The following is a 16,103-nucleotide window of genomic DNA, read 5'->3' as shown; positions in this document are numbered from 1 at the left end:
TAATATATGAAAAAAAAGGATAACGTTTACACAATGAAATATTTTCCATTTACTCTTTGAAAAAAAAAGCAGGAAATCTGTTCTAGATCAGAGGCAGTGACAGAAACCGTTGTCTGTGTACAGGCAACCTGATTTCACAGATCAGACCAACATTACCTGGCAACCCGCTCTGCCTCAGACAAACAGCACATGTTTGATGAGGGCTGCTGAAGGCTGCTCTATTGCTTGTAAGTGCTCTTGCATTTAGACATGACACAGTCAGCCAAACAGCCATTAAATTAAATCTATTTCCTAACAAATATTTTTTTCCATTAAAGGTCATGTTTAAACATTCACAATCACATTCAAATACTCAAGGAAGTAACAAAATAAACAGGCAGAGACATGGTACTTACTTTTTATTTGCTTCTTAATGAATTTTGAATAGTCCAACCAGTGCTAAAAAAAGAAAACCCACGTTTAGAAGCAGTTGCATTTCAAGATTTTGTGGACACAACAAACTAATTACAGTAACATTTAACAGATAACAATACCTCAAAAGGAAATACTGCCATATTTATTTGCTAAACTTCTACATATTTGCGAAAGTGTTTATTTGCTCATTTACCAACTTACTTTCTTTCACAGGGGAAAGCTTGATTTACACATGCACCAATACGGCCAGGGAAGTGTCACACTTACAGAGAGGAAACCTCAAAATCCAAAGCCACAAAGCAGTGACGCGTAAGGAAAACACCCTTTCACGGCCAGGTTCAACTCTTGCCCAAGTGCCCCTGAGCACAGCACGCCAAACCCCTGGGCTTCCTTCTCCTTTCAACTCCTCTATTTGATGGAGACTCTCCAGCTTCAGTACTGTCTTGCCTTCTGCTACTCCACAGCAAAGTTTTTTCAAGATAAGGATGAAGATTTAACCCCCAGCTAAAGCATATGGGAAACATTGATGCATACCCCCTCCCCTTATAAACTAACGGCAAAAGATCTTGAACAGATGCAACTGTGATGACAAAAAAGTGTGCTTCCCAGCAAAGTTTATGCACTTTGTTGCCAGTGTAAGTTACACCTGCAGAAGAGTAGCAATAAACACTCCGGTGTAAATGTAGCTTCAATCTTTGACTGTCTCTGCGCGTTGTCCTACACAAGGCTGCAACCTGATTTGAAGCGACCCCATGTAAATGCTCCTGTCGCACAAGGTAATACAGCAGTATTTGGACCTCCTTGAAATAAATGTTTTTCTATCTTCATGTATATATTTATTTTAAAATAATAAACTAGGTACTAAGGAACAAAATCTTGGGAGAAAAAAAACCTCTTCATTCCTCCCTACTAAAGCACTCAGTTTCAGAAAAAGGAGAATCTCTGAAGGACTACTTATCACTCCACCAACACGGCGCTACAATAGCTAAATAAATGTGAAAAATTTTTTGCTGGACAGTAATTCTGGTATTTGTTTACCAAGTACGTCCTAAAACAACACAAAGCATTATTTATCACAGGTATAGAAGGGTATAGATCCAAAGTCTGACAACTTGTGACGCTTGAGGTAAACAAATCTCACAAAAAAAAGAGAGAGAGAAAGAGAAATGGAACAATTATTCTGAAGGTGCTTTTACTTGCATGAGACTTGCTAGATTCCCTGAGGTGAGGCTGTAAAGGAATCCATCCTTACAATCTGAGAAATCTCTACCAGAGTGGAAATAAAACATTACAGCAGCTCATATAAATACATTCCTTAGAGCTGCAAATAATTTGTTCTGACTCTGCTTGCTTTCTTATGAAGCATTACACCAGAAACCACAGCAGTTCACAGAACCTGTGTGAAATTTCCAATTTTTGATAACGAAAAAACATCAACATCAAAACTTTGCTTTTTTTACTGAAATTATACAAGTCTGTTACTTTCACACCTCCAGGGCAGGTTAATTTTTCATGCTTCAAATACCTAGCTACAAAAACATCTTTCTCCTCAATATTTATTTTGAATAAACCACCCACAAAGACAAATATACTGATTCCATTAAAAGAAAAGTTTAGCTTCATGTTAAATAAAACCAAACATGAATAACATCTACAGGCAAAAATGCTCCAGTAACTTCTCAGCTGTGGTTCACGTTACCATGTACAGAAATAAGCACTGCACAACGTAAACTACAGTAATTCCCAATGAAATAACAGCTGATAGTCCCAATCTTGGAATGGCGTGTTCTAGATGTATTAAAACTCAAATAACAGCAGGTTTCAAACTGATTATTTGTAAGCGTAAATACTTCAAAGAAGGTTTAAAAATAACTACCAAGACTCTAGGAACTACTTGTGCAGACCATTACATGACATTGTAGCCTGGATGGGAAACCATTACCTGCTCTTCGTGTCCAAGCAGCCAGAGGCAGGTGCTCCAGGAGATAAAACACAGCAACCATTACACTCTGCTCTCTTCGGAAGGAAGAATGAGCTGCCCTTTTACCCTTTTACCACCTGTACTGGGTTTGCGTGGCGAGGTTTTGGTAGCAGGAGACTACAGAGGTGGCTTCTGTGAGAAGCTGCTTGAAGCTTCCCCCATGTCTGATGCAGCCAGTGCAAGCTGGCTCCAAGACGGACCCACCGCTGGCCAAGGCCAAGCCCATCAGCAACGGTGGTAGCGGCTCTGGGATAACACAGTTAAGAAGGGGGAAATAAAACCTGCTGCACAACAGCAGACAGAGAGAGGAGTGAGAATATGAGAGCAAAACAACTCTGCAGACACCAGTGAAGAAAGAGGTAGAGGAGGTACTCCAGGTGCCGGAGCAGAGATTCCCCTGCAGCCTGTGAAGAAGACCATGGTGAGGCAGGCTGTCCCCCTGCAGTCCATGAAGGTCCACGGTGGAGCAGATATCCACCTGCAGCCCATGGAGGACCCCACACTGGAGCAGGTGGATGCCCAAAGGAGTCTGTGACCCCATGGGAAGTCCACGCTGGAGCAGTCTCCTGGCAGGACCTGTGGAGACAGAAGCCCATGCTGGAGCAGGTTTACTGGCAGGACTTGTGATCCCACGGGGGATCCACGCTGGAGCAGCCTGTTCCTGAAGGACTGCAGGCCGTGAGAAGGACCCATGCTGAAGAAGTTCGTGGAGGACTGCCTCCCATGGGTGGGACCCCACGGTGGAGCATGGGCAGAGTGTGAGGAGTCCTGCCATCAAGGAGGAAGGAGCAGCAGAAACAACATGCGATGAACTGACCACAACCCCCATTCTCCGTCCCCCTGTGCCACTTCGGGGGGAGGAGGTGGAGAATTCAGGAGAGAAGTCGAGCCTAGGAAGAAGGGAAGAGTGGGGGTAAGGTGTTTTTAAGATTTGGTTTTATTTCACGTTATCCTGTTCTGATTTGGTTGGTAATAAATTAAACCGGTTTCCCCAAGTCGAGTTGGTTTTGCCCATGACAGTAAATGGTGAGTGATCTCTCCCTGTGCTTATCCTGACCCATGAGCTTTTCATTGTACTTCTTCTCCCCTGCCCAGTTCAGGAGGGGAGTGATAAAGCAGCTTTGGTGGGCACCTGGCATCCAGTCAGGCTAAACCACAACACCACCCCACATTGTACATCATAGCTGTGTACGATGAGGGCACCACAAAGATCGCAAAATAAAAATAAGGAGGTAGGACATGGACTACCTACTTATTAGCCCAGAGTTCCCAAGCCTGCCAGTTTTCATGCAGATTCGTGAACCAACACCAATTTAAAGTCAGATATTTTGTGCAACTGCTGTGAAAATCTGACTGAATTTCAACACTACTTTGCCTCAGATAATGTCGGAAGGCTTCTTCACACTGGAAATCACACCAGCTTTGCAAATGTCCCTCTGAGCTCAAAAAACTTCATAGCATTCTAGCTAAAGTAAAGAAAAGGTTTGGGCTTGCTACATACTGCTTGACAACTCAAGAAACAGAAAATGAAAGCAATGAATTCTGAAGTCTCACAGTGAAGCTGAATAAAACCAGAGGAGACTTCTGCTCACTCAGCACCTGTGACTGTAGCTCTGTCTATCACAGAATCACAGAATGGTAGGGGTTGGAAGGGACCTCTGTGGGTCATCCAGTCCAACCCCCCTGCCAAAGCAGGGTCACCTACAGCAGGCTGCACAGGACCTTGTCCAGGCAGGTCTTGAATACCTCCAGAGAAGGAGACTCCACAACCTCCCTGGGAAGCCTGTTCCAGTGCTCCGTCACCCTCAGAGGGAAGAAGTTCTTCCTCATGTTCAGACGGAACTTCCTGTGCCTCAGTTTGTGCCCATTGCCCCTTGTCCTGTCACTGGGCACCACTGAAAAGAGCTTGGCCCCATCCTCCTGACACCCACCCTTGAGATATTTGTAAGCATATATTAGGTCCCTTCGTAGCCTTCTCTTCTTCAGGCTAAACAAGCCCAGATCCCTCAACCTCTCCTCATAGGAGAGATGCTCCAGTCCCCTCATCATCCTCGTAGCCCTCCGCTGGACTGTCTCCAGCAGCTTCTCATCTTTCTTGAAGTGGGGAGCCCAGAACTGGACAAAGTACTCCAGATGAGGCCTCACTAGGGCAGTGTAGAGGGGAAGGAGAACCTCCCTCGACCTGCTGGCCACACTCCTCTTAATGCACCCCAGGATCCCATTGGCTTTCTTGGCAGCCAGGGCACACTGCTGGCTCATGGTTAACCTGTCGTCCACCAGGACACCCAGGTTCCTCTCCGCAGAGCTGCTCTCCAGCAGGTCCGCCCCCAGCCTGTACTGGTGCATGGGGTTGTTCCTCCCCAGGTGAAGGACCCTGCATTTGCCCTTGTTGAACCTCATCAGGTTCCTCTCTGCCCAACTTTCCAGCCTGTCCAGGTCATGCTGAATGGCAGCACAGCCTTCCGGTGTATCCACCACTCCTTCCAGTTTGGTGTCATCAGCAAACTTGCTGAGGGTACCTTCTAACTCTTCATCCAGGTCGTTGATGAAGAAGTTAAACAAGGCTGGGACCAGTACTGACCCCTGGGGGACACCACTAGTTACCAGCCTCCAACTAGACTCAGCACCGCTGATGACAACCCTCTGAGTTCTGCCATTCAGCCAGTTCCCAATCCACCTCACTGACTACTCATTCAGCCCACACTTCCTGAGCTTCCCTAGGAGGATGTTATGGGAGACAGGGTCGAAACCTTGCTGAAGTGTAGGTAGACAACATACACGGCTCTCCCCTCATCTACCCAGCCAGTCATGCCATCGTAGAAAGCTATCAGATTGGTCTATCTTGTGCTCTGGCTAAACAAGTGTACATCATCACAGGATCCAAACTCACCAAAAAGCTTTACAATGGACCTCTCAGTGTAGGACCAAGGCTAACCACTCACGTGGACTACACAATGCCACGTTCCCCATATCCAGGCTGGACTCAGAAGTATTAGTGCAGAACAAGGAGGAGGAAAGGGATAATTGGTTTAGGACTGTGTTATGATAAGAAGACAGCGTCTAAGCTACTTTGCCCACTGTAAAGGGAAAAAAAAAATGCAAAACTGGTCAAACTGCAGGTAATCAAGATTCTATGATTACTTTAGAATAGAATAGAACAGAACAGAACAAATAGTTCAGTTGGAAGGGACCTACAATGACCATCTATTCGAACTGCCCAATCAATTCACGTTATCAAGGGCACTGTCCAAATGCCTGTTAAAACACTGACAGGCTTGGGTCATCGACCACCTCTCTAGGAAGCCTGTTGCAGTGTCTGACCACCCTCTCAGTAAAGAAATGGTCTGGTCTAAACCTCCCCTGGGGCAGCTCTGAACCATTCCCACACGTCCTGTCCCTAGACCCCAGAGAGAAGAGCTCAGCACCCCCCTCTCCACTTCCCCTCCTCAGGAAGCCGTAGAGAGGAATGAGGTCGCTCCTTTAATTCTGTCAGGTAAACCGGAAGTTCAAATGCTGGATTAATTTACATTTATTCCTGCTTAATCCCATTTTTTTGTGCTTTGCCAAATGCTTCCCGTAGTGTTAACTGACATAAAACAGTAGTCACTGGTTGGGATTCATGTGTTGAAAACACACACCAGCCAGTTCCACACGAAAGAAACTCCATTTTAAAAAAGGATTTCTTGAAATATTGGAAGTACATATTTATCTCAGCATGGTCTCCCATCGATCATTCACTTTATCTAACTGAAGAGGAAAAAATAAGTACCTCAACACTTCATAAGTGGTAACAACCAATATTTTCTCAAAATAGTCTCACAGCAAGAGGAAGATGTATTTGTGTCAAGACATAGCAGATAACTCTAGCTACTGGAGCAGCCTATGTAAGGACCACAGTGACTGCCAAATGAAGACTGAAAGGGGGAGCACCACAGGTTGACGCAAATGCATCACACACCTAAGCTTTGCAAATTCCACCACCTCTCTACTTCCTACCTAAAAGAATGAAAAATCCTTGTCTTGATCTACACAGCCCTCAATAGTGACCTGAAAAAGAAAAAAATTGCATTTCACCCTTTTTGGCTGGCTTGCTTTGCTAGTTTAAAATGCATGAAGAATGTTTGGAAAAGACACTTTTCACTTACGCTTCTACATATACTTAACTGTCAGTAAGAGAAATCCCATTCTTACTGGAAGTTTTATTTGCTCTCTGAAAAATATTGCTCAAATGCTTTCTCAAGTCTTACCTGGATGTACAGGAGAAAGAACTGTGCTAAATGCTCAGGTTCAGAAGAGAAGGTGTGCTAAACAAAAGCTGGTACCTTTAAAATCAAAAGTCCATTATCCCTCCAGCTGCCTTCTTGCTGTCCAATTTCCTAGGCACCTGAATCCTGCCCAGCTGTCTGCCATGAGCCACATGGCCTTCCAAGGCACAGAGAATAAAAATGTATGCAACACATGGGAGTAAGGAACTGCCAAAACCAAGTCAACCAAGTCAACAAAAACCCTACCCACCAAGTAGGGACTTCTCTACATGTATACAGTTAAAAAGGAACAAAGGAGAAAAAGTCCTTTCCTCTTTTCTTCTGCAGGTCACCTTTTAAATGTTATTATGGTAGTAATAGAAAACCAAATGAGAATTGGGGTCATGTAGAAACTCAGGGACTACACAAGCATATACTTAGAAATAGTATAAGGTCCCAGGAGTTTACAACTTAAAACGGTAAGAATATTGTTCTTCACACTCATGTAAGTTTCTTTGATCCACCCTAGAAAGTTATGTTCCTCTTGAAAATGCAGATGCAGAGAAAAACTGCTTTTGGATATACTGTTCAGATACAACCCAAGATTTAATGAACAGCAGAGGTGATGCTGGTTACTATTTTCAAAAGGCAGCAGGGTGATGGGACACAATGCACCTCTGCAGGGTTACTAATGACTCCAAACTGCAGAGAGAGCGTGAGCTGGGACACAGAAATGCATTTTAAACTGGCTGGAGAAATTATTTCAGTAAGGATTCTGCGAGATCAACACAGACAATTACAGCACTCCCAAATTACAGGCTGAGCCCCACAGAAGAGGGGAGGGGAATACCTGGCTTCCACTGGGCTGTTGCACCAAGGTGACAAGAGGAGACTCTCAAGAGGGCCACTGAGGTCCTTGGGGCCCAGGGGTGGGGTTTTTTTCAGTCTAAGGATGAGAAGCCTACCCAAGCCATGAGTGAAAATGAAGCCAGACCCTCCATGGCGGTGCAAAACGAATAGCAACAAATCAAGCACAGAAGTTAGGGAGACAGCTTTTGCTTCGGCGTGGTGGCTTGACCATGGCTGGCCACCAGGTGCCCACCAAACCACTCTATTACTCCTCCTCCTCAGCTGGGCAGGAGGAGTAAATACAGCAACAGGCTCGTTGAGTCAAGATAAGGACAGGGATATCACTCAGCAATTACCATCACAGGAAAAACAGACTTAGGGAAATTAATCTATTACCAATCAAATTGGAGCAGGACAATTGGAAGTAAGACCAAATCTTAAAATGCCTTCACCCCACCCCTCCCTTCTTCCCAGGCTCAACTTCATTCCCAATTTCTCTACCTCCTCCCCCCGAGCAGCGCAGGGGGATGGAGAAATGGGGGCTGCAGTCAGCTCATCACACGTTGTCTCTGTCGCTCCTTCCTCCTCACACTCTTCCCCTGCTCCAGCATGAGATCCGTCTCATGGGAGACAGTCCTGCATGAACTTCTCCAATATGAGTCCTTCCCACAGGCTGCCATTCTTTACAAATTGCTCCAGTGTGGGTCCTTCCCACGGCCTGCAGTCCTTCAGGAACAGGCTGCTCCAGTGTGGGTCCCCCATGGGGTCACGAGTCCTGCCAGCAAACCTGCTTCAGTGTGGGCTCCTCTCTCTGCACAAGTCTGCAGGTCCTGGCAGGAGCCTGCTCCAGCATGGGCTCCCCACGGGGTCACAGACTCCTTTGGGTGCATCCACCTGCTCCAGCATGGGGTCCTCCACGGGCTGCAGGTCGATATCTGCTCTACTGTGGACCTCCATGGACTGCAGGGGGACAGCCTGCCTCACCATGGTCTTCTTCACAGGCTGCAGGGGAATCTCTGCTCCAGTGCCTGAAGCACCTCCTCTACCTCCTTCTTCACAGACCTTGGTGTCTGCAGGGTTGTTTCTCTCATATACTCTCACCCCTCTCTCTCAGCTGCTGTTGCACAGCAGGTTTTCCCTTTCTTAAATATGTTATCGCAGAGGCATTACCAACATCGACGACAGGCTCATCTTTACCTAGTGACAGGTCTGTCTTGGAGCTGGCTGGAACTGGCTCTGTCCAACATAGGAGATGCCAGAAGCTGTCCCCATCAGAAGCAACCCCTACGACCTCCCCACTACCAAAACCTTGCCAGGCAAACCCAATGCATTTGGAGAAGCAGTTCTGCTAGGAAGACTGCAGTTCTGCCAGGAAGAAGTGATGGATTTAACCCTTAAGGTCCCTTCTAGCTGCTTCATTGGGCGTCCTTTTCAAGAACGGGCAATAAACAATAACAAAAAAACAACAAACCATCCAACAAAAAAACGCAGTAAAATTGCTTTCATCCTCTCTTATTTGGTCCTTTGGTGGTTGCATATGGACTCCTGTGTCCCCTCCCAGTCTCCCCAGTCCCAGAAAGACACTGGTGAGTGTGGTGGGGGCCCAGTGCAGGGCTTTGGGATGGTGAGGGGCCGGGGCACATGAGGAGCTGCCTCGGGTCTGCATCAAAAACGAGGTCTCAGGGGTGGACCTGACTGGTGACTTCAGCTGCCTGCTGGAAGGCTGTGGAGAAGATGAAGACCGACTCTTCTCAGTGGTGCTCGGTGCAGAAGGTCGAGTGGCAACAGACCCAGGAGAAATCCCAGCTAGACAAAAGGAAAAGACTGTCCTCATGAGGCAGCTCAGACAAAGCACAGGTGCCCAGAGGGACTGTGGAGTCGTCGTCCTTGAGGGTGAGCAAACAGTTCGCATTTGGGCTCAGGTGAGACCAACTTTTCATAAAATACTGCAGGATCTTTTACAACTACAAGAGTTTCAAGCCCAGTGGCTCAGCCTTGTTTTAGACCCTCCTCAGATACTGCTGCCAGGGTCTTGTTGAACGGAGCCCAGGCACAGTGGTACAGTGCCACATCAGCGCTGTCGGAGGTGTCAGGAGCAACCTGATCAAAGGGTGAAGTTACACTGGTTTTCTAAGCTGTCTCTGCTCTGAACAAGGCACTGACCAGTTAACCTCCAGCAGTCCCTTTCAACTGACATTATTCTGTGTGTTACCAGCTGTACAGGAATGAAAACAGCACTTCTCACGCCAAGTTCTGCCCTGCCCTGTGAAGAAAGGCAACCACCTCCCACAAGTTCGAAGCAGTGGGATGGTGTAAGCAATGCTGTCCAGTGGCAGAAGGACAGATGGAGTTGTGGTAAGAAAGTTTGGGGTTGGAATCTTGGAACGTAGCAGGCCATAGATGCTAACTCCAGGGCCCTGAGGGCACCGATAGGCCTTAAGGGCCCTTACCAGCCTTATCTGGGACCTTCAGTCACATATCCTGTGGCATTCATGACCATCTCACCTGTCCCAGCCTGAGCGTGCACAGAGCCATCTCAGAAGCATCCTGATACCCAACGTGGCTTATCTGTAGTCCAGATAGACAACACATGAATAATGGAGAGCTATATGGACATCCTTCAGGACCATTATTCTATCTTAATTCATATACACGTGATAACCTACTTCAGCCCAAGAAGTATTTTACTTTGCAGACCTGAGGTGACAGAAGCAGAACTTGTAATTGAATGTGAACACAGATAAACACTACCACACAAAACAATAGCACATACAACATTATTCCCTTTCTCTTCTCAGCAGTGAAAATTCATATCCCAGAGAGGCGGAGAATAAAAAAAGTAAACCACAAAATTATATAAAAAACTTTCCTTGTGTAGCATAATTCTCATTAGATTTATTATGTAGATGATGAAAGCTGACGCCATTCCAAATCAATTCTGGCAATAAAAAGTTACCTTTAATTTCGAAGCCTGTGCCCAAACACTCAAAAAAATAAACTGAAAAGATGTGTAAAAAACAAGTGACAAACTTGACTAAATCTGTGGAAGAAAACTAAGGAAACCACTTCAGCTTGTGCTCCAACCATGCACAAAGACAAAAGAAAACAGCAAAAACTGTTTGCTGACCTGGATATACAGGAGATTTCACTTCTCTACATTTAGGAGAGAAGTGGAGAAGCATCACTAACAGACAGTATCACAGTCACCTGCCCTGTATGGCTGCTTCTCAAGTCTGTGTCAGGGAAATGGTCTCCAGCCCTCCTGGAAACAGCGGGTGCTACTGGAAGACTAAAAACTGGAGATGATCTGGGAATTCTTAGTGTTTTGAAGTCTCCCACCAAGTGTTCGCAGACTGCAGTGCAGCCTTGGATGGCCACACCTGGAAGCAGCCACTCATCGGGTGTTCCGCATCGCCGCAGAGTCAGCCACTTTACTGAACTGGCATTCATATCACTGCCACTATTAGTAACTGAAGCGCTGAGCACCACAGGGTATTGCACAGCTCTTGGGACCCTCCAGCTGTGACTGGTATTTGTTGCTCTGGGCTACAATCCACAGACACACATCCTGCAACAACCGCTGTCCCAAAGAGCCCATCACCCAGAGGAACAAGAGAGATTCTGGGAGGGGAAACAGAGTCACAGATTAATTTCACAGTTTATTCATGAGGAAATGGGATGTTTCTACCAGAAGCAGAAAAGGAAGCCTTTTGCATTATCAAAGTATTTACCAGTCTCTCCTCCCCCCACCATTCAATGTACCAATCAATAAGGCTTGTCCCTATGTTGTTCTGCCTAATGAGTATGTGTTGGTACAGTATTAAGCAGTACATCCTGAATATCACACTATGACGCTGACTGACTGGTTGGAGTTGCTCATTTTTCCACATCCCTTACACCCATCAGAAATCACAGCAGTAATATCAAAAGCAAGCAGTTGAAAAAACTCCTGATTTATAGAATCATAGAAAGTTTTGGGTTGGAAGGGACCCTTAGAGGTCATCTAGTCCAACCCCCCCGCAGCGAGCAGGGACACCACTAACTAGATCAGGTTGCTCAGAGCCCTGTCCAACCTGGTCTTGAATGTTTCCAGGGATGGGGCCTCCACTGCCTCTCTGGGCAACCCATTCCAGTGTTTCACCACCCTCATTGTAAAGAATTTCTTCCTTATATCCAGCCTAAACCTACCCTGTTTTAGTTTAAAACCATTATCCCTCGTCCTGTCACTGCTGTCTCTACTAAAAAGATTGTCCCCATCTTTCCTATAGGCTCCCTTTAAGTACTGAAAGGCTGCAATCAGGTCTCCCCGCAGCCTTCTCTTCTCCAGGCTGAACAAGCCCAACTCTCTCAGCCTGTCCTCATAGGAGAGGTGCTCCAGCCCTCAGGTCATTTTTGTAGCACTCCTTTGGACCCGCTCCAACAGTTCCATGTCCTTCTTATGCTGAGGGCTCCAGAGCTGAACGCAGGACTCCAGGTGAGGTCTCACCAGAGCAGAGTAGAGGGGCAGAATCACCTCTCTTGACCTGCTGGCCACGGTTCTCCTGATGCAGCCCAGGACACGGTTGGCCCTCTGGGATGCCAGCGCACATTGCCGGCTCATGTCCAGCCTTTCGTCTATCAGTACCCCCAGGTCCCTCTCAGCAGGGCTACTCTCGATCCTTTCATCCCCCAGCCTGTATTGATACCGGGGATTACCCCGACCCAGGTGTAGGACCTTGCACTTGGCTGTGTTGAACCTCATGAGGTTCACACAGACCCACCTCTCCAGCTTGTCCAGGTCCCTCTGGATGGCATCCTGTCCTTCTGGTGTCTCGACCGTACCACTCAGCTTGGTGTCATCTGCAAACTTGCTGAGGGTACACTCGATGTCGCTGTCCATGTCATTGATGAATATATTGAACAGCACCGGTCCCAGTATGGACCCCTGAGGGACTCCACTCGTCACTGGTCTCCATCCGGACATTGAGCCGTTGACCACTACCCTTTGGCTGCGACAATCCAACCAATTCCTTATCCACCGAACGGTCCACCCATCAAATCCATGGCTCTCCAATTTAGAGAGAAGGATGTTGTGGGGGACCGTGTCAAAGGCTTTACAAAAATCCAGATAGATGACATCCATAGGTTTTTCCCTTGTCCACCATGGTTGTTACACCATCATAGAAAGCCACTAGGTTGGTGAGGCAGGACTTGCCCTTGGTGAAGCCATGCTGGCTGTCTCGAATCACCTCCCTGGCCTCCATGTGCCTTAGCATATCTTCTAGGAGGATCTGTTCCATGATCTTCCCAGGCACAGAGGTGAGGCTGACAGGTCGGTAGTTCCCAGGGTCTTCCTTTCTACCCTTTTTGAAAAGGTGCACAATGTTTCCCTTTTTCCAGTCACTGGGAACTTCCCCTGACTGCCATGACTTTTCAAATATCATGGAGAGTGGCTTGGCAACTATGTCAGCCAGTTCCCTCAGGACTCTGGGATGCATCTCATCAGGTCCCATGGACTTCTGTACATTTAGGTTCTGCAGGAGGTCCTGAACCTGGTCTTCACTTACAGCTGGAGGCATTTTACCCTCCTGGTCTCCTTCATGCCATTTATCGACTCGGGAGGGGTGAGGAGAGAGGTTGCCAGTGAAGACTGAGGCAAAAAAGTTGTTGAGTACCTCAGCTTTCTCCTCATCTGCTGTTGCCAGTTTGCCGGTCTCGCTCATGAGCCGGGGTACGCTTTCTTTGACCATCTTTTTCCGGCTGACATACCTGTAGAAGCCCTTCTTGTTATTTTTCACATCCCTTGCCAAGTTCAGCTCCAGCTGTGCCTTGGCCTTCCTGACCCCATCCCTACACAACCGGGCAGCTTCCCTATACTCTTCCCACGAAGCCAGTCCCTGTTTCCACTGCCTGTGCAGTTCCCTCTTCTTCCTTAGTTTGACCAGCATCTCTTGCCTCAGCCATGCCGGTCTCTTCCCTTCTCTGCCCGACTTCTTACACTTGGGGATCGAGAGCTCTTGCGCTCTGTGGAATAAATCCTTAAAGACCTGCCAGCTCTGTTCTGTTCCCCTGTCCCTGAGGACCGTTTCCCAGGGAGTCCTTCTGACTATCCCCTTGAAGAGCTGGAATTTTGCCCTCCTAAAATTTAGGGTCCTGACTATGCTCTTAGTTATTCCCATTTCCCTCCGTAGTGTTAGTTCCACCAACGCGTGGTCACTGCAGCCCAGGCTACCTCCGATCTTGACATCCCCAATGAGCTCATTTGCATTGGTGACTACCAGGTCTAGTATCGCATCCCCTCGGGAAGGGGTGCTTATTACCTGGCTTAAGAAGTTGTCTTCAATGCATTCTAGGAACCTGCTGGATTGCCTACAGCTTGCTGTGTTGCTTTTCCAGCAGATGTCAGGGTAGTTGAAGTCCCCCAGTAGGACGAGAGCCTGCGAGCGCGAAGCCTCCTGGAGTTGGAGGAAGAACGCTTCGTCTATCAGCTCCTCTTGATCGGGCGGCCTGTAGTAGACACCAACCACTAGGTTCCCTTTGTTGCCTCTCTCTCCGATTCTTACCCATAAGCTTTCGACCTGCTCGTGGCTATTCTTCAGGGACAGCTCTTCACTCTGTAGTGTTTTCTTGATGTAAAGGGCAACGCCCCCGCCCCTCCTTCCTCGCCTGTCCCTTCTGAACAGCCTGTAGCCATCAAGAGCCACATTCCAGTCATGGGATTCATCCCACCAAGTTTCCGTGATGGCAATCAGGTCGTAGCTTTCCAGCAGCATGACTGCTTCCAACTCCTCCTGTTTGTTTCCCATGCTGCACGCGTTTGTATAGAGGCATTTCATCTGAGCTGTCGGCCTTGTTACCTTCATAGCAGAGCACTCCTTTTTTCCCTTGAGGTGCTTCATGGGTATTTTCTTGTTGGCACCTGATACCTCAGGCGCCTCCAGCTCCCCTCGGCAAGACTTCCACATTGCTGCAGTGTCCCTCACCTGCTGCTGGGCAACGGGTTGAGGGCTCCTACTAGCCCCCCATCCCTCTAACCATTGTGTATCCTCCCCTAGCCTGTCGCTGGCAAGCCTGATAGGTTCCCCTTCCCCCTTCACCTCTAGTTTAAAGCCCTGTCAATGAGCCCTTAAAAGAAAATGAATGACAATGAGCCCTTAAGAGAAAATTCAGATGCAGCAGAGTCTAGTTCATGATGTATAGAGAAAACAAAGGCATTCCGATATTATTCTTTGTTGTCCAGCTTGTTTCACCCCCCACCCTCACACTGCACTGTTGAATACCTATGTGGTTCCCGATCCCGACCCTCCCAGGAAAACCTGGACACAGGACCAACCTCCCACACAGGCGAGGATCTCAGTGTCTGGATCAGTGGGTCCTGAAACATTGCTGCCGGTTAGGACCAGTTTGGGTGTCCTGGTTTCAGCTGGGACAGAGTTCATTTTCTTCTCAGTAGCTGCTGTGTTTTGGATTAATGTTGGTAACACTGATGTTTTCAGCTGTTGCTAAGAAATCAAGGACTTTTTCCAGTCTCCCATGTTCAGCTAAAGAGCAGGCGTGCAGGAGCTGGGAGGGAGCACAGCCAGGGAGACAGCCAAGCTGGCCAATGGAAATATTCCACACCACAGACGTCCTGCTCAGTTTATGAATGGGGATTGGCTGGGGGACAGGAATCTTTTTGTTGTTGTTTTTCCTCCCCTTTTAAGTGAGTTCAAATTCTCTCTTGTCCAGGAGCTTGAACTTTTCCAGGAGTTCAGTCTTTTGGGGGAGTTTTGTGAAATTTGCAACATCCACGAGTTCCAGGTTCTACAGCCTCTGCTTGGGGACTGACTGCAAATCAGTCATCCAGTGGTGAGAAAACTGTATTGTATTTAGTTTGTTTTGCATATTTATCATTATCATTAGTAGTATTAGTAGTAGTAGTATTTCCTCTGCTGTCTTATTAAACTATCTGTATCTCAGCCTATGAGTTTCCCCTTTTGTCCATTTCTCCTCCCTGTCCCACTGCGGGGAAGGGGTGAGCAAGCGGCTGTCTAGTGCTTAGCTGCCAGCTGCTGCGTTAAACCACAACACCAGGCAAATACAGTTCTTGCCCCATTTTTTCCCTTTTATTTTTGTACTTGGAACACTGCTTTCACAAAAGCCTGTTTTAGTTTCTACACACCCTTCTCCATCTCCTCCCTCCACCGTCTTCCCACCTCTCACAGCCAATGAATCGCAACCCAGCTTGCAAGGACAAACGCAGTTTGCAAGGACAATTTACTGCAGGTTGGTCTTGGCTCTCATCTCTGCAGGGAACCCTGGCCCCATCGTCACCACGAGCACCTGCGGGAGTCACGGGCTGTCTTTGCATAGAAGTCTTGCTGTACACATGCTGCAAATCCAGTGCTTCCCCATGTGCCAGATACAATGGGTGCATGCTCACATCCTCAAAACAGCTCAGCTGGCTGCAGAGTGCAATATTTCTACCCAGCCAGGAAAGGCTGTTTCATACAGACCTTCTTCAAGCCAAGGGGCCTTTGTGACGTTAGACAATCGACATCAAATACTTAAAGGATCACTGAATGAGACGCAGGTAAGAAAAGTGGTATTTTAATTCTTTTGCTTCCATGCATTCCCAACTAATTCCCTCTCACATT

The 16,103-nt window shown here is 47.4% G+C and overlaps 1 protein-coding gene across 3 annotated transcripts in view; it reads right to left on the bottom strand.

Annotated features, from left to right (window-relative positions):
* Window positions 1–16,103, bottom strand: part of EPB41L4B (erythrocyte membrane protein band 4.1 like 4B) — a 187,012-nt gene that overhangs the window by 110,581 nt on the left and 60,328 nt on the right. For all 3 annotated transcript variants that reach the window (XM_075416707.1, XM_075416709.1, XM_075416710.1), the window contains exon 3: window positions 396–438. In XM_075416707.1, coding sequence (XP_075272822.1) covers window positions 396–438 — 43 coding nt within the window. The remainder of the gene's footprint in view (window positions 1–395; window positions 439–16,103) is intronic.

The sequence above is a fragment of the Opisthocomus hoazin genome, chromosome 3 (assembly GCF_030867145.1).
Source record: "Opisthocomus hoazin isolate bOpiHoa1 chromosome 3, bOpiHoa1.hap1, whole genome shotgun sequence".
NCBI lineage: Eukaryota > Metazoa > Chordata > Aves > Opisthocomiformes > Opisthocomidae > Opisthocomus > Opisthocomus hoazin.
Note: the sequence above shows the minus strand (reverse complement) of the source record. Positions and strands in the feature narration are given on the sequence as shown.